Source organism: Mustela nigripes, chromosome 6 (genome assembly GCF_022355385.1).
Source record: "Mustela nigripes isolate SB6536 chromosome 6, MUSNIG.SB6536, whole genome shotgun sequence".
NCBI lineage: Eukaryota > Metazoa > Chordata > Mammalia > Carnivora > Mustelidae > Mustela > Mustela nigripes.
Window position 1 is genome coordinate 91,330,163 of NC_081562.1, and position 27,199 is coordinate 91,357,361.

General features: G+C 54.3%; 2 protein-coding genes across 4 annotated transcripts; one reads left to right on the plus strand and one right to left on the minus strand.

Annotated features, from left to right (window-relative positions):
* Positions 1-4,414: 4,414 nt before the first annotated feature.
* TMT1B (thiol methyltransferase 1B) lies at positions 4,415-6,780 on the plus strand. Its single transcript, XM_059403345.1, has 2 exons — positions 4,415-4,996; positions 5,997-6,780. Exons 1-2 carry the CDS (start codon positions 4,499-4,501, stop codon positions 6,231-6,233), a joined length of 735 nt encoding a protein of 244 aa, XP_059259328.1. The 5' UTR covers positions 4,415-4,498; the 3' UTR covers positions 6,234-6,780.
* ITGA7 (integrin subunit alpha 7) lies at positions 6,738-26,780 on the minus strand. 3 transcript variants are annotated; one of them, XM_059403344.1, is made up of 26 exons: positions 26,338-26,780; positions 22,144-22,271; positions 21,963-22,042; positions 20,571-20,826; positions 19,924-20,055; positions 19,520-19,639; positions 18,468-18,675; positions 18,166-18,359; positions 17,714-17,802; positions 17,455-17,582; positions 17,251-17,346; positions 17,043-17,104; positions 16,727-16,896; positions 16,148-16,297; positions 15,383-15,498; positions 14,708-14,900; positions 14,544-14,624; positions 14,359-14,438; positions 14,140-14,214; positions 13,894-13,996; positions 13,182-13,358; positions 12,876-13,007; positions 9,902-10,015; positions 9,595-9,693; positions 9,381-9,506; positions 6,738-7,441 (listed from the first exon to the last, which is right to left on the minus strand). In XM_059403344.1, the coding sequence occupies exons 1-26, from the start codon at positions 26,541-26,543 to the stop codon at positions 7,211-7,213; spliced, it is 3,546 nt and encodes a 1,181-aa protein (XP_059259327.1). In that variant the 5' UTR covers positions 26,544-26,780; the 3' UTR covers positions 6,738-7,210. The 3 variants fall into 3 exon arrangements, with proteins under 3 accessions (XP_059259327.1, XP_059259324.1, XP_059259325.1); XM_059403341.1 differs by lacking the exon at positions 19,520-19,639 and having other exon boundaries at positions 26,338-26,779; XM_059403342.1 differs by lacking the exon at positions 19,924-20,055 and having other exon boundaries at positions 26,338-26,778.
* Positions 26,781-27,199: the final 419 nt, after the last annotated feature.

The following is a 27,199-nucleotide window of genomic DNA, read 5'->3' on the forward strand; positions in this document are numbered from 1 at the left end:
GAGAGAGAGGGAAAGAGAGAAAGTAAGAAATGAATGTTAGGTACCTACATGAAGAGATCTTTGAAATACTACTGACAGGACAAAAGAAGATATGAGCAACTGGGGAAATATACTTTCAGACAAAAAAGTATGTCAGTTCTCCCTAAAATATATTTCACATAACCCTAATAAATACCCAGAGCAAACATCACACTCCATGGTGATAAAATAAAATTTTCCTCTGAGATAGATAAGAAAGAATGCCTGCTTTCACCACTTGTATTAACACAGTACTGGAAATTCTAGCCTAAGCAATGCAAGAAAAAAAAATAAAAGTCATCAGAATTGCAAAGGAAGAAGTAAAATTATCTTAAATGTAACTACTTTTTGAACACAAGGATTAAGATTTTCTTTATTTATTTGCAAAACAGAGAACACAAGTGGGCAGAGGGAGAAGCAGATAACCTGCTGATCAGGGAGCCCGATGCAGGACTCTATCCCTAGACTCCGGGATCATGACCTGAGCCGAAGGCAGACACTTAACTGGCTGAGCCACCAGGTGCCCCAACCCCATGTCATTCTTAATGGGTGCCGTGGAAAACAGTATGGTGGTTCCTCAAAAAATCAATCCTAGGGCGCCTGGGTGGCTCAGTGGGTTAAGCCGCTACCTTCGGCTCAGGTCATGATCTCAGGGTCCTGGGATCGAGTCCCGCATCGGGCTCTCTGCTCAGCGGGGAGCCTACTTCCCTTCCTCTCTCTCTGCCTGCGTCTCTGCCTACTTGTGATCTCTTTCTGTCAAATAAGTAAATAAAATCTTTTTTAAAAAAATCAAACCTAGAATTATGATATAATCCAGTAATTCCACTTCCAGGAATATACCCAAAAGAACTGAAAGCAGGGTCTCAAAAAGATATTTGCAGACCTATGTGGTGGGGGGGTATGGTTAAGATTTATTTATTTATTTTAGAGAAAATGAGTGAGAGCATGAGCAGGAGGAGCAGAGAGAATCTGAAGCAGACTCCGAGGTGGGTTTGATCCTACAACCCTGAGACTAGGGCCTGAGCCAAAACCAAGAGTCCAACACTTAACCACTGTGCCACCCAGGTACCCCTGTATACCCATGTCTGTAGGAGTATTATCCACAGTAACTAAATCATGAAAGCAACCCATGTCCACTGATAGATGAATGGATAAGTAAGATGTGGTATATGCATATAACAAAATATTATTCAGCCTTAAAAAGGAAGAAATTATTCAATATGCTACAACACGGGTAACCTTGAGGACATTTGACTAAGCAAAATAGGTCAGTATGATTCCGTTTACAGGGGGTACTTAGAGCAGTCAGAATCATAAAGACAAAGTATAATGGTGGTTTCCAAGGACTGGGGGCGGGGGTAACAGGCAGTCATTGTTTAATGGGATGGAGCCTCCATCTTCACCCTCTAGGCAGAGGCTCCCATGCTTGTGTGTGCACTCTCTCGCTTGCTCTCTCTCTCTCAAATAAATAAATAAAATCTTTAAAAAAAAAAAAAAAGGAGCGGCTTTTTTTTGCCTGGGTGGTTCAGTGGGTTAAAGCCTTTGCCTTCGGCTCAGGTCATGATCCCAGGGTCCTGGGATCAAGCCCCACATCGGGTTCTCTGCTTGGCAGGGAGCCTGCTTTCCTTCCTCTTTCTGCCTGCCTCTCTGCCTCCTTGTGATCTCTGTCTGTCAAATAAATAAATAAAATCTTTAAAAAATAATAATAATAAGGAAGGAAGGAAGGATCCAGACAATAAGAGTACATACTATAGGATTCCATTTATAAAAAATTCTAGAGAATGTAAATTAACCTATAATGACAGAGCAGACCAGCGGTTGCCTGAAGATGGGGATGAAAGAGGGAAGGATGGATTGCAAAGAGATGTGAGGAAACGTTCATAGTTGGTAGACATGTTCACTGTGTTGAATGTGGTAACGGTTTCACAGATGTATTCATATGCCAAAATCCATCAAGCATACACTGTAACTATGTATGTTCTCTTGTTCATAATTATACATCAATAAAACTATACCTAAAGAGGGTATCAAGACTACAACCCATTGAATAAAATAAGAAATCTGTAAGTCAGTAGTAATATAAATGAGTGAATGAGTAGAGATGATAGGTAGGCAGACAGATAGCTAAATGATAGATAATAGATGATAGATAGATAGATAGATAGATAGATAAAAGATGCATAACACAAAATGTTACTAGTGAAAGTGTAAATTGAAATAGCCACTTTGGGGGCTCCTAGGTGGCTCAGTCAGTTTTGTGATGGCCAGAGAGAGTCCAGGGATCAAGCTCCACATAAGGCTTCCTAGGGATCCTGCTTCTCCCTCTCCCTCTGCCTGACACTCTGCCTACTTGTGCTCTCTATCTCCCTGTCAAATAAATTAAAAAATAAAATAAAAAACAGCTACTTTGGAAGATCCTTGGGCAGTATCAGCTAAACCCAATAAAGCAAGGTATTCAAGAGTGTGGACAATTTGCTACCATTTGTGTAAAGAAAAAGGAACATGTGTACACACACATGTGTACACATCTAAATGTGCAGTAGGTGTGTCATGTGCTATTTTGCAGATCATCTCCATCTCCAGAAAGATTCCAAGAACTTGGCTTTGTGACGTTTAGTGCCTCAGGAGAGGGGATCTGAGTCACTGAGAGACTAAAGTGGAGGAGAGAATTTTCTCTGTAATCCCTTTGTACCTCTTAAATTCTGTGCAATGTGAATGTATGAGCTTTTCCAAGAAAGAGTTTAACGATTCTTTTACAAGCAAAAAGAAACCTGTCAGGAGCGACTACTCTCTGATTTCACCTCCCACCACCCCTCGAGCTCACCCCATTCTCCACTAAACTGAGCGCCTCACCCATTCCCAAAAGAGGTAGCCCCCAGTTGGCATGGCTTCCCCTGACCCTCTTCACTACTGCAGAAGGCCGTTGGGCGCCCACACCGTGTTCTGACCAGGCTTGGATCATTGCCACTTCCTTCCTGAGCTCGTACTCCTGCTATGAAGAACTGCTGCCTCCCTTACAGTCACATTAGAAGCCAAGCCCAGAGAAGGCTGCGTCTGACTGTGGGAGGTCACAAAACCGCTCTCCTGAGCAGCAGCACGGGGGCTGCCCCCGGCTCGGGCAACTCTGTGTGGGAAAAGACACTTTCTTGAAATAGCTCATAGTTATCCCCACACCTCCTCTCTAAGGCCCCCATAGGCCGGGGGCAGATCCCCTGGTGGGCTTGACTGGAGGGCTGCTGCAATGGGCTTCGACAGAGCAGCCCTCTCCACCAGAGACTTTGTCTAAACTCAGTCCTCCCCCAGAGGCCATCAGTGGCCCTGGGAAATGCCACTCATGAGCTTTTAGACTACTGTCATTTCCCTCTTGTATAATGCCAAGCTGTTGATTTTCTTTTCTCTATACAAAATTCCCTTTGGCCACTAGGCAATTGGTGGCTATCCTGTGGAACTGTCTGTGGGGAGCTTCCTCCACGCTTCTGCCAAAAGAGAAGCCACAGCTTAATCATTTGGGGACTTTCTGCTAAGATGCCTGTGACCCCAAAGTCTGGGCTCTGAGACTGGGCTGCCTCAGTGGCAGCCTGGGACCAAAGTCTTGGGAGTACAATCCTGGGCTGTGAGGAGAGCTGGGGTCACCTGCCGCCTTTCCTCCCCCACTCCCCTTAGATCACATGAATGCAGGAGCAGGAGGAGCCCTTAGAAACTACAGAAGGCGCATCCAATCTGTCATCATCTCCCCATTTTACAGTTGAGAAGCTGGAGCTCAGAAAGTAAAAAGTCTTGCCCAAAGAGACACGGCAAGTTATAATGGGATCCGGGCTTGCTGATTCTTCTTCCCCGTGCTGTCTTTTTCTCCCTTCTTTTCTTCTATTGCTGGGGTAGTGCAGTCTTGAATGTGATAGTAAACACCAGTCAGCTGAGAAAATGCCTTTATTTTGCCCTGCAGTCTCCCTCCTTCTCCTGACCAGTCTGGCCTTACCCGGAATCCTCTGTGCTTGGCTTCTATCTGGGGCAAAGGCATGTTACAGTTTACAGAACGCTGGGGGTGTGCCAGGGGAACCCAACCAGACTTCCCAGCTTACATAACCAGATTCTGGGGACAGAATGAGGCCAGCACAGGCTGATGAGTCAGGCCCGTCCCGGGTTGGCCCCCACAAAGCTGCAATCTGAGACCTATCCCCTTCTGCCCTTTCCACTCCTCTCTGAAATAATCAGCACACCCCCACCCTCAACACACAGTGCCCCAGAACTCAGGACACTAATGCCACCTGTCCCTTCACTCCACAAAAAACTATAGGGCCGTAGGACCTGTGCCCTCTGGAGGGATTCCATGCACCCACTATACCCTGGCAAAGAGAAAGCTGACAAGTAGGAAACAGGGAACAAAGTCCCAACCCAGGAGGGGGAGAGGCTCCCGTGTGCGGCACTGGAGACAGAGAAAAGGCCAGTGTCCCAGCAGAACGTGGCTCCGAGCTGGCGAGTCATGGACGCCCTTGTCCGCCTCCTGCAGCTGCTGGTGCTGCTCCTGACACTGCCCCTGCACCTGCTGGCTCTGCTGGGCTGCTGGCAGCCCGTCTGCAAAATGTGCTTCCCCTACCTGATGGCCGCACTGACGGCCAAGTGCAACCGTAAGATGGAGAGTAAGAAACAGCAGCTCTTCATCCAGATAAAGGGGCTTGCGGGAGCCTCCGGAAAGGTGTCCTTGCTGGAGCTGGGCTGCGGCACGGGGGCCAACTTCCAGTTCTACCCAGCGGGCTGCAGGATCACCTGCCTGGACCCAAACCCCCACTTCGAGAAGTTCCTGACCAAGAGCATGGCGGAGAACAGGCACCTCCAGTATGAACAGTTTGTGGTGGCTTCCGGAGAGGACATGAAAGGACTGGCGGACGGCTGCATGGATGTGGTGGTCAGCACCCTGGTGCTGTGCTCCGTGCAGAGTCCGAGGAGGGTCCTGCAGGAAGTCCACAGAGTGCTGAGGCCGGTGAGCAGCGTGGAAAGGGAATGGGCATGGGGCAGACGACAGCCGCAGGGCCGCTCTGGGGTCGGGACTCTGGTGTGCTGGCACGTTAGACACCAATCCACCGCCACTTGCTGGTCAACAGTGAACATGACGGGGCCTCCAAGGGATAGAGTAGAGTGCTGTGGAAGCCCACAGGAGAGCCACCTAATGCAGCAGCTGCGGGGGGGCCCGGGGGCAGAGACACCTAACAGAGTGATGTTTACATTGAGATCTGAGGGATTAAGCAGGATGTGGGGAAGTGGGAAAAATAATTAGAGTCCATAGAATCCATATGATTTGGGGCTGAGTAAAGAAAGGATTTGAGGACGGTTTCCAGGTTTCTGGCATGAGTGACTGGTGGAGGGAAAGAGGGTAGAGGGAAGTCTCAATTGCTGACATGAGAGAAACCATTTGGGATTTGTTAGGTCTGAGGTGCCACTGAAACAGGCAGGCAGGAAAGCCATAGAGGCAGTTGGAAGTCAGAGAAAGATGTGGAAGTCACAAGCTGTAAATTCAGAGCACAGGGGTGCATGAGATCACCTAGAGAGGGTTCAGCAAGGAGAGAAGGGCGGAAGGAACCCCAGTATTAGTCATGAGTCAGGTGCAAGTTTTCCCTAGGATGTTGGCCAAAGGATAAGATTGGATGTATGCGTCTGAGTCTCAGAAGACAGCGTCTCAGTCTACAGTGAGGTCTCTGCTCCTCTCTCTCCAGCTCCTCATCCATCTGCCCTCTGCTAGGCTGTCCCTCGGTCATCCTTTAAAGGTGGCTCAGCCGTCACCCCCACTGGGCAGCTCTTCACATGCGCTTTTGAGTGAGAGGGGAGGAGCCAGGGCCTACAGAGAAAGTCAGAAGCAGAATAACGTGCTTCATAGACCTGGGAACCAGCAACCCCCATTTCACCAACAGCGGGGTGGAGATGAGGTGGGAGGAAGGTTGTGGAATGGAGCAAAGAAGTGACGCTAACTTTCTCTTCTCTCCCAGGGAGGAGTGTTTTTTTTCTGGGAGCATGTGGCTGAGCCACGTGGAAGCTGGGCCTTTCTGTGGCAGCAAGTTTTACAGCCCACCTGGAAACACATTGGGGATGGCTGCTGCCTCACCAGAGAGACTTGGAAGGACCTCAAGAGTGCCCAGTTCTCTCAACTCCAAATGGAACACCAGCCCCCTCCCTTCAAGTGGTTGCCTGTTGGGCCCCACATCATGGGAAAGGCTGTGAAATAACCCTTCCCGGAGTCCTGCCTTCAGCCAGAGCAATCCCACCCACCGGCTAACCTGTCTTCTCCTAAGAGGGATCTAGTCAGAGAAGCCATTCCCCCCACCAGCTCCTCTCCTTCCTTCCCCCATCTCTGCCTGGCGTCTAATTTCAATCCTTCCTTCCAAAGTATAAAAGCTCTATTCCTAACCTGACCACAGGGAAGAAAGCAATATCCTGTTATATCCTTGACAAATTCATAGACGGGGTCTCCCAATTTTTGCCCACCCACTGCTAAGGTGGTTCCCTGTCCCTCTCCCTTGTTCCCATAGTAAGGGTCTCCTTCCTCTTTGAGACCACAGCTATGTGCCTCCAGGAACTGGTCACAAAAGTCACGTGCTCCTGCTGGGCCCCCCCCCCCCGGCCCTCCCTCCCACTGCCACCTTTGTCCTGAGCTGTGGGGGTGCAAAGAAGCAGTCCTCTCCTGGAGACCCTGGAGGCGGGAGAGCAACACTCAGCAAAGAAGCCAGAAGTTTTGTCCTCAAATACTTTTTAATAAATAGACAAAATCCACTAGTTTGATGCAGCAAACTAAGGTCAGAGGAGAGGCGAAACTAGGGAGGGAAGAGCCCCTGAGTCAGCAACACAACCTTCTCCCCAACCCTCTGGACTTAAGGCACTTTCTGGGGGACAGGTCCTTGGGGTCCTGTTAAACAGAATGAATGGGAGAGGGAGGGATCAGGGTCCTTCTCCCACGTTTTCATCAGGACATCACTGTCCTTCTCCTTCTACCCCACAACCCCATTCCTGACTTACCACCCTCATCTCACAGTGTTCTAAGGGGAAGTTCTGTTGGGGGTGGGTGGAGATGCCTATGCCCCTGAGGAAGCAGATTCTATCCCATCCTGATGGGACGCCAACAACCCACTCTACCCTCTTCACCCCAAGGAGCCATATCTGGGGAAAGGGTGGAGGGGACCCGTGGGCCAGGCTGGGACACAGGGTGTTAGGCGGTGCCTGAAACGGGATGCCCATCGGAGCCCGGCTCAGGGTGCCCATCAGCAGCCAGGATGGGGTGCGCATCAGGGCCCTCCCGCCGGGGGCTGCCCCAGTTGTTCCTCAGGATGGTGCCTGTCTTCTCCTCCTTGAACTGCTGCCGGTCTTCCCGTGGGATCTTCACCGCGTGGTATTGGGGCACAGTGGCCTCGGGGTACCGCGCCCGCTTGAAGAATCCCATCTGTAAGGACCCCAGGCCAGATGTGAGGAGCTGAGGCCCCCGGGGCAGATGCCCAGCACAGCCCAGCACCTTGCCTCCACCGCTGCAGCAGGAAGGAGCTGGGGCAGACAGTGTCCCGTGCAGTGCATGGCCCCCACAGGTGCCACAATTCATGCCGGGCCCCAGGTCCTCACTCATGGCCAGAGAAAGACCAGGAAGGGCCAAAGATGCAGGACCAAGGACCTCTGCCTTGGGTACTGGAAGAGGGGGTTGAAGATGGAGCATCAGGACCACTGACCCCATTCAAGCCTTTGAAGAGACCCAACAGCATGCCCCAGAACATAAACAAGATCTGAGACCAAAATATGGCTTTCTAGACCCCTGCCTACTGGGAATGAGCCCTCCCAAGCCCCAGACACTCATCCCATGTACTCAAATGGCATTTCCCCTGGGGCAGGGCCCTCTGGTCCATGAATAGGGTGGCCTCACCCCTCCCTACCTCATGAAGATGCTGGCCCTTCCATACCAAGGTGTAAATATGCCCCTTGCACACTCACACTCGGAGCCACCTGAGGCTCCTACTTGCTCAGACTGCACAGCATGTCCTTGCACATTTGTCTCATGCCCACAGAAAAGCCATGCACAGCACCTTCCTGCACTCCCACATGCTCACACTGCATGAGCCCAGCCACCCCACTGTGCATGCTTCCGGTTGTGGATACTCACCCTTATAATGACCTCCCACCCCCGTTCCTAGAGCTCACACCACCCTCATGCAATCTCACTTCTTCACCCTGGTTCCCTGAATGCTGGGAGCTCTACCACACGCATACATACACACTCACACGCACACACACATGCACACACACACAATTACCCCACAGTCCCCGGGCCCCCAGCTTCCACAGCCGAGGGCTGCACAGCCAGATGGGCCCGGTGATAATTGGTGGGAAAAGATGAGCTCTGGCTGCTCCGATGGAAGAAGCCACACTGGGATGTCAAGGGCGGAGGGGAACAGAAGAGGTGGAGGATGGGAAGACTCAGGAGAGGTGGGGCCCTTATCTACTCTGTCCCCCTTCCAAGAAAGCAGGGAACGGGGATTCTGGAGCCAGTTTCATGAAAGTATGAACCTCCTCTAAGGCTGGCCAGGTTCCCTGCACTTGGAAAGCTCATCCAGGGGCCCAGTCCGCTGATGACTCACATTGGCCAAACAGTACTGGTGCTCTGCAACTGGTCCAGGGAGGACTGGGGGCAGTTCTCCAGAGGGCCCCAAAGACATGCATGGTGCCCCACAGCCCAGATGTGGCATGCAGTTCGGGGTATGACAATGGATGATGAAAGTGATTCCCGTACTGACATGTGCATGTGTGTGCTTTTGGGTGGGAGCCCTGGCACAAACAGGATTCTGTCTACACTCTGTGTGTATGAAGACGGTTCCATGTAGAGCCTGGTACATGGAGGGTCTGAGTTCAGTCTTGGAGGCAGTCCCTGGAGAAGGTTCTCTGCGCTGTTGTGTCTTCTTTGTCACAGTTTCCTTCCCAGCCTTCCCTGCCATGCTCTGGTTAAATCAGACCCAACTCCCTGGCCTCCATGGCTCTGTCTCCCACTGTCCCACCCACCTCACCTCCCACCTCCAGATCCTATGACCCCACCTTCTGCTAAGCCCCATGCTCTCCAGCTTTCTCACGTCTGAACTCCCACTGCTCTCTCCTGCCTGAGAGCCTTCCGCCTGGTCCTTCCTACAAAGCTCGCCACCCCCACTAGACTATCAACTCCCAGAGGATCAGATCTGCATCTGACTTCTCTCTGAATCATCCAGAGCCCAACAGAGTCCCTGGGACATACAAGTGTTTGGCGCAGGTGGGCCAAAGAAATGAGAGAGCAGGTGGGACACAGAAGCGTAGCATGAAAGGCCTGCAGCCAGCCAAGGGAGCCCAGCATCCCCACCCCCAAGCCTCACCTTCCACATGAGCAGCACCAACAGCGCCAGCACCAGCAGCCCGGCCAGGATGGCCAGGAGGATGACCCACCAGGGGACTCCTTCTGCCACCACGGCCACAGGGTCCAGGTAAACCATCACGGGAATCTGGGGAATGAAGGGTTAAGGGAACAGGGACTGGAGCAGAGGGAAAGAAGAGCTTCCCCACACCAACATGCCCAGGCCCGCAGCTCACCACTGTGGAGGCATCTCTGAGCAGCAAGTTCTTGATAGAAGACTTCACGGTAATGTTGGCTCGGACGATGACTTCCAGGGACTTCACAGCTGAGTACTCCTACGGGAGCAGAGGAGGACCGACTTCTCCTCAATGCTCCAGGGCCCCCCACCCCAGCTCCCAAAACTGTAAGTGGAATCGTGCCCAACATAGAGGGCATTTCTGCCTGTCTTCGGTTAAGAGGGTGCTGCATTCAGACAAGGTGAAGGCAGAAAGAGCAATGAGTCTGGGGAAGAAGATGCCCGCCCCACCTCCACGGTGCTCTTACCTCCAGAAAGGTGCTATTCCAGAGGCGGCCCCAGACATGCAGCACAGCGGCGCGGTCAAAGCTGTAGAGAGGGCAGCTGAACACCACACAGCTGGCAGTGCCCCGGGCACAGTCCTAGGGACCAGGACAGGCAGGGCTCTGAGCCACTTGGTCCCAGCCCACTGAGCCTCCCCAGGGCCCAGCACCCTGCTATAGGTGCTCACATGGACACAGAATCTGCCCAGAGACTTCACGCCGTCCGTCCATGAGCTCCCACACCTTGGACCCCCTACTGCCCTTGTTCCTTACTCTTATCTCTCCCATTCTCCTCACTCAACCTCAAACTCACCTCCTCCAGGAAGTCTTCCCAGACTAACCCCATGGTCCAAAAGAGCAGTCTATCCCAAATCTGGTCTGTCTGGCCTTGGAATACATGGGGAGCAGGGAGGAGGTCTCTTATTTGACAGCAGCAACAGAGTAGCTTCCCCAGTTAATGCTTGTGTTACAGAACAATGGTCCCATTTACTGAGCACCTGCTATCCGCAAGGGACTTAACAAAGCTGTCCTGGAAGGTGCATATTATCATCACCTCCATTTTCCAAATGAGGAAATTATAGTTCAAAGAGGCCAAGTGCAGGGCACCTGACTGGGTCCGTCCACTTCGGGGTCATGAGTTCAAGCCCCATGTTGGCCCAAGAAATCACTTAAGAAAAAAAAAAAAAAAAAAAGGAGGGGGAGCGCCTGGGTGGCTCAGTGGGTTAAGACTCTGTCCTCAGCTCAGATCATGATCTCAGGTCCTCGGATCGAGCCCCAAATCCCACATCACATCAGGATCTCTGCTCAGCAGGGAGCCTGCTTCCCCTCCCCCTCTGCCTGCCTCTTTGCCTACTTGTGATCTCTCTCTCTCTCTGTCAAATAAATAAATAATCTTTAAAAAAAAAAAAAAAAGAGGAGGGAGGGAAACCTGGCTGGTTCAGTGAGTGGAACATGAGACTCTTGATCTTGGGGTTGTGACTTCGAGCCCCACATTGGGTGTGGAGATTACTTGAAAATAAATTCTTTTTTCTTTTTTCTTTTTTTTTTTTTTTAGATTTTTTAAATAATTTATTTGACAGTGCAAGAGAGCACAAGGAGGGGGAGCAGTAAAGGGAGAGGGAGAAGGAGGCTACCTGCTGAGCAGGGAGCCCGATGCGGGGCTCAGTCCCAGGACCCTGGGATCATGACCTGAGCCAAAGGCAAACTCTTAACCAATTGAGCCACCCAGGTGCCCCTTAAAAATAAATTCTTTTGGGGCGCCTGGGTGGCTCAGTGGGTTAAGCCGTTGCCTTTGGCTCAGGTCATGATCTCAGGGTCCTGGGATCGAGTCCCGCATCGGGCTCTCTGCTCAGCGGGGAGCCTGCTTCCCTCTCTCTCTCTCTCTCTCTCTGCCTGCCTCTCCATCTACTTGTGATTTCTCTCTGTCAAATAAATAAATAAAATCTTTAAAAAAATAAATAAATAAATAAATAAATTCTCTTTTTTTTAAGATTTTATTTATTTGACAGAGAGAGATAGTAAGCAGGCGGAGAGGCAGAGAGAGGGGAGGAAGCAGGCTCCCTGCTGAGCAGATAACGACCTGAGCTGAAGGTAGATGCTTAACCCAATGAGCCACCCAGGCACCCCAAAAATAAATTCTTTAAAAGAAAAAATAAAAGAGGCCAGGTGACCTGGCTCAGTTTGCACAGCTGGCAAGTTGGTAAGCAGTAGAACAGGTATTCGAATCCAGGTCTGTGCGTTCCTATGGTAAGCCCAAACCCACTGAAGGAGGTGGAGGTTGTCCCAGGAGCTGCTTGGGGACCAGGGACATAAGCCCGTCTCCTTCCAGATCTGACCTACATCCATTTGGCCCAATCCCACCTGATGATCCAGTCTGCCTAAAAATTGTGACAGGGGCGCCTGGGTGGCTCAGTCATTAAGCATCTTCCTTTGGCTCAGGTCATGATCCCAGGGTCTTGGGTTGAGCCCTACCAAGTCAGATTCAGACTCCCTGCCCTGAGGGGAGCCTGCTTCTCCCTCTCCCACTCCCCCTGCTTGTGTTCCCTCTCTCACTGTGTCTCTCTCTGTCAAATAAATAAATAAAATCTTTTCTAAAAATTATGTTATATGCACCACATTTCCTGTACAGGAGAAGGGCTTTGAGAGCATTTGAGATCTTTGAATCATCTTTCATTTTGCCATCTTTGAGCAGTTCAAGAATCCTTGGTCAGTTTGTTGAAAAGTAATTTTAAGTAAAAGAATCCATTTCCAAGCTCTCCTTAGAAAGGGAGGCCTTTCAGGGGGAAATCAGCCACGTGGAGAAGACAGGACAATATCCGTAACAGGGAACCGACCATGACGCAAGTTTACGCGACCCCCATGTGCCTTCGTGTTGCCTCCCACCATGCTCTCCAGGAGCAGGGGAGCTGAGGGCCCCCACGAGAGACAGGGTATGACAGTGGAGCTCCCTTCCAGACAGACGATGCCAGACCTGGCCCAGCTGTTCATATCCCCCCACCAACAGTCTCTTCGGCTCCTTCTATTGCCCCCCCTTCCACACCTGGGTTTCCACCTCCTTGCAACCAGGCCAAATACCCACAATCTGTCTGCTCCACACTAACGGCCAGCGCCATCCTACAAGGGATGAGCACAGAGTGCATGCTCATTGGCTCAACACATCCACTTGAAGAACAAAACTGTGCCAAACAAGGAACTAATTGTGTGGCCAACTGGCTGCTGGCCAAGACCCTCCCTCTGGAGTGAATACTCAGTGGTCACAGGGGAATCCATGCTGCAGCAGCTGCTTCACGGTTGTGATATAAACTGTCTTGTCAACTCGCTCCAGGTGTGTGACCATCACGCCTGTCAATGGGCCAGCCTCCTGGACACCCAGTGCCCTAAGACTCCCTCTCCCCCCGCATCCTCATCACCAACACCTCCGCCTCTCGTTCAGACTGTCCCATGCTTGCCCTGCCCTCACCAGGGTGATGTTTTTCTTCTTCTCAGAGGAGGACACCGGCCACCAGGATGTGCTGGGCTCCGGCGGCTCGGGAGGCTCCTCCTGCTCAGGCTGCTCCAGTTCCCGCCTCCTCCTGTCCCTGCTGTCCACATTCTGGATGCGGGGAGTGTGAGCAGTGAGCGTCACTCTGAACGCAGCAATCCCGAGACAGCATCTCCTCCCCACTGCCTTCCCCCAGGCCTCCCACAGCCCCCACAACATCCTTCCTGAGGTCTAACCCCCCTCCACCCTGCTTCAGTGGTCCTGACCACCCTGCCTAAGCCTCACCAGGTGGAGGATGTTGGGCCTCGGGGAGCAGAGCCCCTTCTGCCCGGGCCCCTGCCCGCCCTCCAGCTCCACCCGCATGGGGTACAGCAGCCACTTCCCGTTGGCTATCTCATGGGGCCACATGATGTTGAGGAAGGCAGAGCCCAGCGTGTTCAGCGACTGGCCTTGGTTGGAGACCTGTGGGCAGAAGGGAGTGTGAAGGGAGGGCACTCTGTTTCTAAGTGGGCCACAGATCTGCAGAGAAAGAGGGGTAAGAGCTGAGGGGACGGCCCCCCAGAAGCAGAATTTCAACAAAGACTTGGGATCCTAGACCCCACCAATCATCATTCTCTCCTACCCCAAAACTAGGAAGGCCTGGAGATGTCCCTGAGAGGGTGGGGAGGCCTCAGCCAAGCAAGAGCAGAGTTCTAAGAAGAGACATCAGTCCTCCTCCCCCTCGGCCCCATCCCTCAGCCAAAGCCTCTGACATTAAAGCTTCCCAGGACCCTCATGGCCTACCCAGACCAGCAACTGAGATGTCCACACAGAGATGACCATGACGAGACCCCAACACCAACACCACAATCAAGGTCCAGGAGCAAGGGGAGGCCTTGAACTCGCTGGACTATCATGCCGCCACATAGTAGGAGAACTACAGCCTTGCAACATGCCTCAGCCTCTCTCTGCACCAAGAAGGAAGGGGCCTGACCAGGGGCCTCACCAGAACACTCACCGTGACCTCATACTTGATCTTGCTGCCTATATCCCGCTCGGACTTCATGGCACTCTCACCCCGCACCACACCAGAGAAGAAGAGCTGCTGGGGAATGGCCACCCTGGTGGGGAAGGGTCAGAACGGGGGCACTGAGGAGGCCTGGGGCCTGGCTGTTTGGAGGGCCAGGAGGCAGAGCCCAGGCCAGAGCTTGGGAGTAGTAGTGCCCACCCCTTGGGCCAATGTGCCCCTTTGGACAGAGCTTACCCAGTGATGGACAGCGGCAGCTCAATGAAGACGAGCGCTCGGACAGAGATGGGATGAAGCTCCTGTTCGCTGATCCTGGTAAGTGCGCAGGAGCACACATTGGGCAACGGGGCAAAGGTGCTACCCCGAGGGCTCAGATGAAGACAACAGAGCCCCATCCAGGTGGGCACCAACCCAGCTGCCCTTCCCCTCACCACCACCAGGTGCCCCCAGGCTCACGTGGCCAACAGCAGCTCCACTTCCAGCTCTGTGGTCTCGATAGTGATCCCTGAGGTGCTAAGAATCAGGTAAAAGGTGACCTAGGCCAAGAGTGGAGAGTGATTAGAGTCCGAGAAGGCAAGGGGGTGCAGAAGGGCTCAGCACTTAGAGAGGCACTCGGACAGGGATAAGGTTGACACACCAACCTGGGCACCTCTCTTCATGGGGTTCCCCAGCTCACACTCGACATGGGAGGCATTCTCATTGGACAGGCAGAGCGGCTTCTCCTGCAGTGGGGAGAGAGGGAGAGGTCAGTCTGGGTTACCGGAGCCCCCAAGGAACCCCACCACACCCTGCCACAGGCCCTCACCGCAGGGTCCAGGGCTCGGACTCCCGAGTAGTGCAGAGAGTCAGGGAGGGTGACCAGGAGCTGGGCTTCATGAGCATCATCCCCATCAGCCTGGGGCTGGGCTGGATCCGAGGGCAGGTTGGTGACCGTCAGCTCCAGGCCAATGACCGGCTGCCCGCTCAGGGCAAACAGGGCTGTTGTCCCATCTGCATCCCTGGAGGTCAGATCCCACTCATGCTCTAAATCTAAACGCCTTCCCCTGCCTCTCTCTCTCCTGCCTCTTCCCCTCCCACCTCCGCTCCCTGGTCTCTCCTCCCACTGGCTCAACCGCAGCGCCCTCCCCACCTGTCCAAGCCTCAGGCCTTCCCACACTTGAGAGAACCAGACAGGGAGCCAGGAGACCGCTGTTCCGGTCCAAGTTCTTCTACCTACTCTCCTGGGGCAAGGAACTTAACTTCTCTAGGCCCCTGTTCTCATCCACAGAGGAGCTAATGGTAGGAGTTACCATTATCATTATGCATCCTGGGAAGGTGTATTCCTTGCCAAGAGAGACTCTGTGGCCCCACTGTTGACCCTCATCTTCTGAATTATCAGCCTCCGCCCTCCCTCGGCCTGTCCCTCCTGAGGGGGCTTCCTTCTCTTCCTTGATCTCTTGCCTTCCCACCCCCGCCCCCGCTACCCTTCACTTCCCCTCACATGGGCAGAGGCTGGAATTCCGTGTCACTGACGCGGGCACAGAAGCGGGCATGGACCAGCTGCAGGTTGCTCTGGCAGATCTTGTCTTCACCACAACCTTGCTTCAAGAAGTGGATCTAGGGAGAGACGTGAGGAGAGGCTCATTCCTAGGGGTGAGGCAGGAGGTGAATGTGTCGCCATGGGACACAGTGGGGTGGCGTATCACAAGATGAAGCCACAGGGCTCTGACTCTCAGACCTGCTGCTTACTAGCCGTGTGACACTGAGCTGATCACTGAACCACCATGGGCTATGTGGCCCTCAGTGAAGCGAGCAAGGGATGATGCTGAGGTAGAGGCCACGACAAGACCACATCTCCCTAGCCAACACTGCATGCGACTGATTCTGGATTTAATGTGAAGAGAAGTGAAGGGCCTCACTTCCAGACTGATCAGAAGAGCTTCACGCTCCCCCTTCCAATTGACAGGGATGGAGGTGACCTAAGGACCTTGGAGGCCATGTCTGAAGATGGCAGATCCCTCTCAGCCCGGGCCCCTAAATGAATGCATGGAATGGAGGATCAGTGTCCCCTCGAACGAGGAACATGTGATCACTTGAGCTATATACCATGTTGTGGTCTACTTGTCACAGCACCTAGAGATGTGAGGAACTGCTAGGGTAGCATGTGAAAGAGTTCTGGAAGCTATGAATGCTTGTCACTGTGAGGGATGATGATCATTAGTCCTTCCAGCTCCTTCTCCTGAGCTAAACCAGAACCCATGCTCACCTCTGCCCGCTGGGTGCTGGGCTGGTGAGCATTGAGGATGGGGGCCACTGGGGGGAGCCCCTGCCCAGGAGCCTGTCGCCGAAGTCGTGGGGTCTGCAGACTGTAGGACAGCGTCACCACAATGGCCCGAAGCTTGTCTTTGACATTCTCCTGAGAAGAGGAAAGATGGACATGCATACTAGAACAATCATCAGGCGCTGGCCAGACCTAGGACAGATTCTGAAAGCTGTCAAGAGCTGTCAGGAGCTGAGGGAGAGAGGTAGAGACCAGAGTGAGGGGGAGGGAGAGCAACTGGGGTGGAAAAGGGAGGAGACCAGGATCCAGGGCTTTGAGGACCAGGTGTGACAAAGGAAACTGCTGTCTCCATCTCCAGGTAGGACAGAACTTATACTCTCAACACAGAAGGCAGAAGACACAGAAGGCAGCAGGTGAGGAGGAGGTCAGCCCAGAAGGGAAGATTCCCAAAAGTTGAGATCAAAGAATGAAGTGTGAACATGTTAGGGAGGAAGCTAAAAGAAATCAAAGAGAAGAAATCAGGCAATGACAATGACTCACAGAGGCCAAGGGGTCAGGGCCCACCTGTAGCTGGAACATGGTGTCTCCACAGACTCGGTCATGCTGATGCTTCAGCCACACAGTGCCTGAGGCCTGGTGCTTGGGGTCGTCTGGGCCACGGCTCAGGAAGGTCACACGGGGGACCTGGCCCCGGAGCCTCCGGTCTGTGTCCCCATCTAACACATAATCCAGGGCTGTGGCGAGTGGAGAGGAGAGAGGAACCAGTGAGCTGGGGAACTGCTCTCATCTGACCCCATCTCTGAGACTCCCTTCTCTCCACCTCAGAGTGACCCACCCTGAAACCCAACGGGGTGGGAAGTAGCAGTGGGACCTCACTCACCCACAATAGGGCTGTAGCTTCTGGGGCTGGCAATGTAGCTGAAACAGACCCTCAAGTCCACACTGTGGGGGCAAGGGGAACTCCTGAGCCAGACTGACTGACCAGCGCCTCCCTGCCGCCCCAGCCACAGCCCCACACTGGGCAGGGAAAGGGAGAGTAGGGGAAGTGGGCCCTGAAAGCTCCCTGCCTCCCTCGGGCCCCACCTCACCAGACAGAGTGGCCAGCAGCACAGTTAGGCTGCTCGAGGTCGATGGCTCGGGGAGCAATGAAGACCTCGTGGGACACATGAAGGACAGGTCTGGCCCTGGGGAACAGGGAATTGAGCACAAGGAACATGAGACTCTGAGGCTGGGAAAGAGAGGCGCGGGCCTCAGGGAGGGAGAGGCTGAGGCAGAGGAGACAAGGACCTCACCTAAAGAGCACAGCCATGTCAGCCAGGGAGCCGACCAGTAGGTCTGGGTAATGGTTCCCATCCACATCCAGGCCCCCCGAAAGGGAGTAGCCGAAGCTCTTGACACCCACAGCCTCACCCTCCAGCACCTGTGGGACCAGACCATCAGCTCCCCCACAGCGGCACCCCCAGCTCCACCCCCTGCCCTCTGCTGTTGTGCTCCCCCTAAGTCCCCCCACACCCACTCTCCCCCACACCTCATCCCAACGAACCCCCTCACCTGGGAAGGTTTGACAACAACCCCCAGGCTGCTCCCATGGTAGATAAAGACTTTCCCATCCCCATCAAAGGGAGCCCCCACGGCGATATCTGTGGGTATGGGAAAAAGGTAGTCAGACTTGGGGCAGGGGGTGGGGGCTGGTCATCCAGACCCTAACTTTCCCTCAGTCACTCAGTTCTATATAATATATTTGTTATTTTACTGAGAGGCTACTAAGTCCTGGGCACCTTGCACACATCATTTTTAAGCCTCTTAGCTATTCTCTGCAGACATTACCAGCTCAGAAAGTTCACTTGACCCAAGTCACACAGCTGGTAAAGCTCAAGATGACGCCAGCCCAGGTTGCTTCTGTCCTGGAGCCCTCAGAAGGCCTCTCCCTGGACCTCTGAGGCCCTTCCCCATCCCTGCCTCTACCCCTCCCTCCCCCAAGGCTTTCCAGTTCCCAGTCACACCTGCAAAGCCATCTTGGTTGATGTCCCCCAAGACAGCCAGGCTGATCCCGAACATGGAATCAGGAGAGCCACAGAGCCGGAGAGGGGAGACCCCAGCCCAGTGACCCCCCTGGTTCAGGTACACATACACGGCACCCCCCAGCTCCTCTTGGCGTTCAAAGAAGTAGGGGGCGCCCACTACCAAGTCTGCCCAGCTAGGGAGAGATGGAGAGACAGAGACAGTCAGTGTGGCTCCCTCCCCATCAGAAAGATGCCAGAGGCCCAGCCTCTCCCAGGCTCCACTCCCCTGTGGCCACTCTCACCCATCATTGTTGAGATCAGCCACAGCCAGCGAGTAGCCGAAGCCAGAGGTCAGGCGTTCCCCAGACAGCATAACTTCGGGCACCAGGCGGCTGGCACTGTCTTTGCGCAGAATGATCACAGCACCCTTGTGGTTGGCACGGGGGGCCCCTGCTACAAAGCTCAGCTCCTCTGCACGCATCAGACCCTTCCCCGAGTCAATGGAGAAACCTGAGTGGGGTGACTTAGCAGTGAGCCCTCCCGAAAGACTCAGGAGCCAAGGTGTGTCTGGGCTCCCCTCACTCCACCCCCTCCTCACAGGTCTGGAGCCAAAAGGTACGGGTGCCCTCCAAGTTATCACCAACACAGCTGGACTGCTCTGCCTCCCCCTCCAGGGGCCTGACTGTCCTCCCACATCCAGAAACTGGAGTTTGGCACAAGAAGTGCAGTGAGGTCAGCCTCGGGGACTGGGGAACAAAGAGGAAGGCAAGCCGGCTGGGCAAGAGCAGAGCAGGGCACCACGCTTAAGATCCCCCACGGAGCTGCTCTCTTCTCTGCACACCCAGGAGGCCCCAGCCCCATCGGATGCACCTTCTTTGCCCCCTCCTCCCACCATGCTCACAGGGAGAGGAATTCTTCACATGGATAAACGGGAGAGAAGGGGGAGTGGGAAAGAACTTGATTCACCCCAACATCTCCCAGGCCTGGTTTCCTCCCCTTTGCAAAGGGTTGCAGATGAGACAATGAAAGAGACTTACCAGCAAGGATAGACCTTTCTCTGGCATGTGCCCACCATCCATCTCTCAGAGAAAGTCCCACTAGAGCTCTACCTTCCTTTTCCAGTACCATCTCAGCCCACCTGGTTCTTTCTCCATGGAGACCCCCGTTCACAGCCCCCTAGGCCATCCCCCCTTGGGGCATCTGCTCAGGCCTGGTCACTGGGCCTAGCGCTTCTTTGAAATTTGGGCCCACTGTGTCTTTCCCTGGGTGTGTGTTGGTGAAGGCAGGACAGGAGAGGAAGGGAGACCAGGCCAAGCCCACAGGGCCCGGGGGGACGTGGTGGGAGCTTACAAACCTAAGTAGCTATTCAGGGCCAAGTCTCCGGCTGGTCCTGGGAGCCGGTCAGCAGGGTCCAAAGTTTTATACACCAGCTGGTCAGGGTCTGAGCTATCAATGTTGGTCACAAAGAGCAACCCTGCGGGGGGCAGGTGGGGGGACACACCAGGGAAGGAGGAAGGGCCACAGAATGGGGAGACAGAGCCAGACATAATGGCAAGAAGAAGCCAGTAGAAGAGGAAGAGGGAGAGAAAGAATATGAGAGAGACAAAGAGACCAGGGAGATGAGAATCAGAGACAGAAAGACAGAGAGAGAAAGGGTGAGAGACAGAGACAGAGACAGAAGGATGGGAGCGTGGAGAGGGAGGACAAGAAAGAGGAGCAGAGGGTTAGAGCAGCTCTGGGCCAGGGAGGGGTCCCTACCAAAGTAGCTGTTGGCAGGGACCGGGATGAGGCGGGGGTCCTGCTCCTTCTCACCCCCCGCCTCGTAGGGCCCGTCGTCCAGGTGCGCCAGGTCCACTGAGCCCTGTGCACAGAGCTCCACCCTGGCAGTGCCTGCAAGGACAGACCTGTTAGTGCCCGGGGCGGGGGAGCGGAGAGCCCCTCTCAGGCCAGACGCTGGCTCCACAGGCACACAGGGAAGCCCCTCCTCTCCTCTGCAGCCCCCTCGCTGCCCCTGGCCCAGCCCAAGCTTCTGGTCCCACAGACTTGCCACCCCACTCACCGAGTGTCAGCTCAGCCAGCAGTGGCGTGCGGAGACGGGAATGGGAGTGGCGTGGTGAGGCTGAGGTGTTGGAGCAAGCAGGCCCAGCCGTGCGTGTGGGGGCTCATGCTGGCTTGGTGGGGAACACTCGGCCATTGGAAGGAGAGGAGACACCCCCGTGTGTGTGTGTGTGTGTGTGTGTGTGTGTGTGTGTGCTGGCGTGAGGGGGCTGGCAGACGTGGCGGTGCCCCAGGGCGCCATGGCAGGAAACGTGTGGGCATGCTTGGCCACGTGCTGCCCCCCAATCCTGCCTCTGAGGTCAGAGGACATTTTGGTTCCCTTGTCCCCTCCCTGAGGAGTGACTCACCCTTCCAGTTATAGGTTCCCGGGGCCCCAAAGAGGAGGTAGTGGCTGTCGGGGGAGAAGGCAGCAGCTGTGCCCTGCTGGCAGAACCCAAACTGCTCGTGGCCCTGGGGGCGCCCCTCACAGAACTTCCATTCCCCACCATCCAGCTCATCGCGGATGGCCAGGTCTTGGCTTAGCACAAAGCATCGACCAATCACATCCCGGGTCTCCAGGATCTGGTCCACCCGCTGCCGAGCCTCATATCGGTGCGCGCAGGTCTGTGGGAGGAGGCGACTCAGGGTCATACCCCCTCTACACCCTGCCCCATGTGGGCTGGTGACCAGCCAGAGCCACACAGCCAACATGAGACGTTTGGCAAGCGCATGGACACATACACATCACTTGGGGACCACCCCCCACCCTGCCCAGCATTAGGCAATATACACATACTTATCCCATCTGCATTCACTGCCTTGCGCTGTAGGAAGACACCTTGTTCCACATTCTGCCTGGACCCCCAGGCACCAAGCCAGCACAGGGCACTTGTGCCTCCGTAATCATGCCCTATGGGCCTATCCCCAATATGCCAAGCTGTTCCTGGCTCTGGACCTTTGTCAGTGCCACCACTTTGCCTGCAAAGAACTTCCTCCCCTCTCCACTCTTGAAGCATTGCTTCTTCTTGAAAGGCTGGCTGAACTCTACCCTCCACCCACCCCTGCTCCTCCCCGCAGGCTTTTCTCACTACTCCTCCTTTGGACTGTCACATACTGGAGACTGTACTGCTCACTTAACATTAACCATATTCTGGGGCGCCTGGGTGGCTCAGTCAGTTAAGCATCTGCCTTCGGCTGGGGTCATGATCCCAGGGTCCTGGGATGGAGCCTGCATCAGAGTCCCTGCTCAGTGGGGAGTCTGCGTCTCCCTCTGCCCCTCCCCCATACATTCTCTCTCTCTATCTCACTCTGTCAAATAAATAAAAATTTAAAAAATCTAAAAAAACATTAACCGTATTCTGCTCCCACAGTGACTCAGATTATTAATTGTATTTGCATGTATTAGTGATGATACAGAGAGAAACAGACACAGAAAAACAGAGAACGAGAGTTTCCAGAACTCTGCAGTTGGCTTTGTGACCCACAGACCAGGCTTTTCCTCCATCTTTGTTTCCTCTCTCAGTAACTAGTACAATGCCTGATGCTTAAAAGGTTCTCAGTAAGAGTTTGACAAATGTATAGATGGATGCTTAGATGGTTTTAACTTTGTAAGGACAGGCACTATGTTATACCTTTGGTCCGGGAATCAGGCCATCATACCACACGCCAGCCTGTGTACTATAAGCACACCTGTGCACACGCACACACCATCATGCACACACCCTCCACCCCTGCATACAGTCACAAAGAGCGGTACTCACCACAATCTTGCCCCCAGGTCCCTGGCTCCGAACACTGACTCCCAACCACTGGTTCTCCTTGCTCTCCTTCTGCACATCAGCTAGAGGCATGACAGCAGGAATGAGGAAAGGGAAGAGGAAGCCAAGTCTTCTCCTGTCCTCCCCGGGCCATGCTCCCTTCCCAGCCCCACGGGGTCCACACCTCCTCGGTCAATGTCCACTCTGTAGCAGTCAGTCTCTTCCAGACTCAGGGGGCAAGCGAAGAGACCTCCAGTGCGATTCGCCTGCTGCCCAGGCAGAGCCAGCGCCTGTGGAGCGCCCACCAATAGCCTGTACAATGGGGCAGGGGTGGGATTAGCAGCCAGAGCGCTGTGCCTCCCCAGTGCAGCCCAGACCTGACCCCTCTGAACCAAGCCAATGTTAAGAACTAAAGAGGAAGGCCGGAAGTCGGTTTCCCTGAGTCCTGTCAAAGGGCAAATTAATACACTTGTAGACGCAATCATCACATTACATATGCACATACTATCTGGATGAGGACCCACATGCACTGTAGATACACACATGCATGCCAAACCAAGTGGCCTGGCCAGCGCAGCTAGTTTGAAAGAACCGCCTGTTCCCAGCACCTGTTCCTGACCAGTCCTTCCCTACCCACTTCCTGGCCCCAACCTCAGGCTCTGCCCTCCTCCCCAAACCCAGTCCAGTTGGAGCCCTCCCAGAAATACCAAGAATGCTGAGAGCAAAAGTAACATGGGCCCTGACTGGCACCACGAGGTGACCCAGGGACTAGTTTCAGAGGCCAAGCAAAGGGGTCGATATGGGTCTGCCCCCCAACCCTTCATCAGGGACCCATCAGAGTCCCCATCCCCCCTGCAACATTGCCAGCCTGGGATTCTCTCTGTCACTCTAGCTGGCATAAAGGTAGGGGCAAGTTTCTCATCTGTCCCCAATCCTACCCCCATTTTCTCCCCACATCCATGATTTTCCCCTTTCCTCCACCCTCCCTGCCCCCACCCTGTCCCCTCTCCTAACTCCCCCTCAGACACTTTCCCAGCTACAACTTTCTTGGCAGGACAATTTTCCATGATCACAGCCAAGGCTTCTTCCCCAAGGGAGGACTATGCTGGGAATGAAGGCTGCCTGGGTCTCCTGGGGCTGAACCACAGGCCAGGAGTGAAGGAAGGGGGAAGGTGAGGTGACTGGCTGACTACAAGGATCTCTCTTCACAGAAGGACAGACTCAAAAGTGGAAGCAGGCAGACCTGGAGGCCTCTGTTCCATACTCTTTTCCTCCATCTCCCTTTCTGGGGGACAAGGCCTGAAGTTGTGTCCAGCAATACTGCAGACAGGCATCTACGGGGCACTGTGCCAGTTCTGAGGGGGAGGGAAGGGCACAGAGCCACTCTCCCTTCCCACAGCTCTGGTCTCTTAGCAGCTGTCATCCCGCATCACAGCCAGTGTCCAGAGAAAGGAGGGGGCGGGGAGCAGCAAGGAAGAGGGCATGCGTTCAGCATTCATTAACAGCTATGTATTGAGAACCTATCATCTGCCAGGCCCCGTGTCGGGCACTGGCGAGACCAGGAAGTAATAGTATCCAGCACCTACTATGGGTCAGGCCCTAGGCTAGATGCCAGGGATATGAGGAACTAACGTTGGTCACCCTCCACCCAATGCTCAGACATCAGGCTAGGCAACTTACATGCATTCTCTCACTGAAGCTTCACGACAATCCTATGTGAGGATTCTTCTGTCTTTCGGTTGAGAAAACCCACTGAGATGCATTAAGTAGGAAGCTGGAATTCAAATCCACACCTACCTAATTCCAAAACCCATGAGTTTTCCACCATACCTAATGACGGGCCATCTCCAGAACACTGTGACAGGGCACTCCAGGAAAAGAACAGGAGGAAGGGGAGGGGAGGGTACCCCACACAGAAAAGGAAACCAGGTGGTATGGCCAACCTTCAGACAAGTCCGGAGTATCCCCACTACCTCCAAACCCAGAGATGGCCATCTCTTGGAGGACTGGGGCTCTCTTATTCACCCAGCGCCTCCGCTGGTCAGCACATAGCTAAGCACCAGGAGAAGCTAGTATCAGCATTCAGGGTTCACATCTCCTGTAGAGGTCTAGAGTAGGGAGGGTACTAGAGGAAAGGGGTCCCTATGGAGGGAAGAAGCTGGTGTGCATATACGGCTAACCTCACTCTCAGTAGAGAACAGACCAGCCCACTCTTCCTGGAACAAGAGTTCCCACACACAGCTTCTCTAGTCTCTCCATTTCTGCCCCAGCCACACACTTTTCTGACCATCCCCAGCCACCCGGGCCTCTGGACAGGACAGGAGCCACAGCTGCAGCCACTGCCTGCAAAAGCACCATGATGTGGGCAGTTGGGGGCAGCAGGATTCCCAGGGGGCCTGGCTAAGTGGAAGCAAAGGAGTAGCCCACTACCACCTCAGCTCCCGATTCTACACACACTCCAGGGCTCTGACCCAAGGCCTGCCCTTCCTGACTCTCAATCTGGGTGGCCCTCTGGGGACGGTGCTTGGCCTGAAGGCTGACTCAACCAGGGTGATCTAGCCAAGCCTTGGATCCAGGTTTGCAGTAAGGCACTGAAGCTATTCTCTAGCTCAGCAGAGAACCACGGTGCTAACACTTTCACAGCACTCACTCTGGGCCTTGCACTATTCTAAGGGTTTTGTATATACTAAGAACTCTTAAATCCTATAACTCTACCTGATAGTACTATCATATATACTATCAAAACTCCATTTCACAACTGAAAGATATAAAGGAGGCTGAAGCTACAGAGCAAAGGTTAGACTTCAAGGTCTCATCCAGGGGCAAGACTGAAAGTCATCAAAATGGGTGAAGCCTTTCTTTCAGTCGGTGGATGCTGGTGAAGGCGACCGGCAACTCAAAAGGTAGAGACTCAACGAGCAAGGAACCTGGTCTCTCACATGCCACGAGGCAGCAGAGAACCCCCTTGCAGGAGCAAAAGCAGGGTTAGGCAGTCAGGCTCCTCGGGAAAAGCCCCCAGCTTGGCTCTGGGAGACCGAACCAGGGGCCACCCTCAGAGAGGAGGGGGAAATAACAAGAGACCAAGCTATTAAAAATAACCTAGAATTTGCCTAGAAATAGCTCAGAGAGTTCAGCATGTCCTAAAAAGGCCTCCAGTCCTGGAACTCTGGCAGATGGGGGAAGAAGGGAGGGAGGGAGACAGAGATGAGGTAGGAAGCAGATGGAAGGCTGAGGAAGAGATGAAGTCAGTTGCTTTCTATCTCTCCCAAAGTTCGGGGGACCACTGACCATGCTCCCTGATGACAGGGATAATGGAAAAAGGAAGATTAGAGCTACCCCTCCTCCTCAAGCAAGCAAGGGAAGAGAAATGATCTCCTGTCCTCTGCCTCCAAGCCAATAGTATGGGGGAGAAGACAGTCCCAGTGGACAGCATTGATCCCATTAATGGACACTTAGTGTGGCTTGGGCACCAGCCTAGGAGAGAAAAGCCCCCTGGCAGGAGAGGGTGGGAAGCTTTCTTCCCCTTGTCTCTTTCTAAAATCATACATGTAGCAGAGCCAAGAGCACAAGAAACATGACACAGGCCCCACACATTATGTATCCATCTCCCATGAGTCCTGAACTGATTAGAAAATAACTAGAATTGTCCTCTGCCCCTCACTCCTCCCTGCCTTCCCCCACTGCTGAGATTCCTAGACCTGGAGGAGGAAGGGGAACAACCTGGCCAGCATCCCTCCTGGGTCTCTCTCTGGCTGCTGCTGCTGCTGCTGCTGCTGCTGCTGCTGCTGCAACTTAGGGGGTCTCTGTTTCCTGCCACTCTATCATCAAACCATCTAGTACACTCTAGTACACCCTCCCCTCCCAAGTCCTCTTCCAACCTTTCTTGAGCCGCAAAATAAAATGGCAGGGCTCTCCTGGCCTCCAGTGTCCTACTGTCTTCTTTCCACCCCATGGCAATGCTCTGACCGGAATTTATTTCTGGAGTCTACCTGCCATCCTCCCATGGTCTCTTCAACCTCTCTGTCCTTTCCCTCTCCTCCTGCCATAAGTAGACATAAGATGTCCAGTCCCCCTTCCTGAGGGACTCTAGCCCTCTGAAGGAGGGCAGTCACAGACCCTGGGACTGAAGCAAGGATGTAAGCTGGGGGAAACCTGCCAAGACAAGAACCTCACTCTCCAACTCAACCACAAAGCAAGACCCGGGTCTCAGTCCCTGAGGGTACGTCTCTGGACCCCCGAGAGATAAGGCAAGGTTAAAGTATGAGATATCTGTGGATAGCCTGCGTGGTCGTGGGGTTGGAAGACTAAGAGATGGAGTTAGGCGTGGGGGAAATCTGTGGCTCGGCCACGGGGACTCTGGGCGGGTGTGGTGACTTACCAGCTCTGGGGTCGGGGCTGCAATTGCCGGTGCAGAGCCACAGAGAAGCCGAAGAGGCTACCCGGCTCGCCCTCCTTGCGCAGGGCGCCCATCACGTCCAGATTGAAGGCGACAGCCCCCGGAGCGAGCAGTCCGGCCATCAGGGAGCCAAGAACGTAACAAATCCCGGGGCCGCCCCGAGGATCACGGCCCGGAGTCCCGGCCATGGGCGAACCCTGGGCGCGCTCCCCACGAACGCAAGAAAACTCGCTCGCGCCGGGAGCCGCAGGTCCCCCACGGCGGGTCTTTGGTCTCGGGTCTCGCAGGTGTTTCAAGGGTCTCGCAATCTTTCTCCTCACCGCCCCTTTCCCTCCGATCCTCCGCCCCGATGCTCCACCTCCCCACTGCCCGGCTGCCCCAGCACCCGCTAGGATGACTGCAGCAGCCGCCTCCTGGGCGACAGCTCGGGCTCCCGCCTCCGCTCCCGGGGACACCGCCCCGGCCCCGCCCTCTTCCCCGCCCCTCGCTCGCGCGGCAGGTGGAGGCTTCGCGGCGTGGTAGTGGGAGGTCCGGGCTGGCAACTCCGGGTGGGAACCCTCCTTGCACGCCAGGATCTCCACCCCGGCTTCGGCCCTGCCCCTGCCTGCGCTCTTCTGTCCTCCCCCCACCCCACTCCTGCCCAAGCCCTCGAGTGGTGGAGGCGGTGCATGGGAATGGGGAGGGAGAGAGAAGTACAGAAAGAAAGGGATCTAAAAAAAAAAAAAAAGGGGAGGGTAAGAAATAAGTGCTTGAGGCTAAAGGACAGTCTGGGAAGAGAGATGTACGCAGGGAGATGAAAGGGCAGGGTCCTGTGTGGTCCTTTGGTGCTCCCTTCTCTCCGTGG

Coding starts and splice junctions, on each gene's coding strand:
- TMT1B (XM_059403345.1), top strand. CDS start 4,499: ATGGACGCCCTTGTCCGCCTCCTGCAGCTGCTGGTGCTGCTCCTGACA. Junction 4,997..5,996: donor TCCACAGAGTGCTGAGGCCG/GTGAGCAGCGTG, acceptor CTTCTCTCCCAG/GGAGGAGTGTTTTTTTTCTG.
- ITGA7 (XM_059403344.1), bottom strand. CDS start 26,543: ATGGCCGGGACTCCGGGCCGTGATCCTCGGGGCGGCCCCGGGATTTGT. Junction 17,583..17,713: donor TTGTTGTCAAACCTTCCCAG/GTGAGGGGGTTC, acceptor CTGGTCCCACAG/GTGCTGGAGGGTGAGGCTGT. Junction 14,215..14,358: donor GTGGAGCTGCTGTTGGCCAC/GTGAGCCTGGGG, acceptor CGCACTTACCAG/GATCAGCGAACAGGAGCTTC.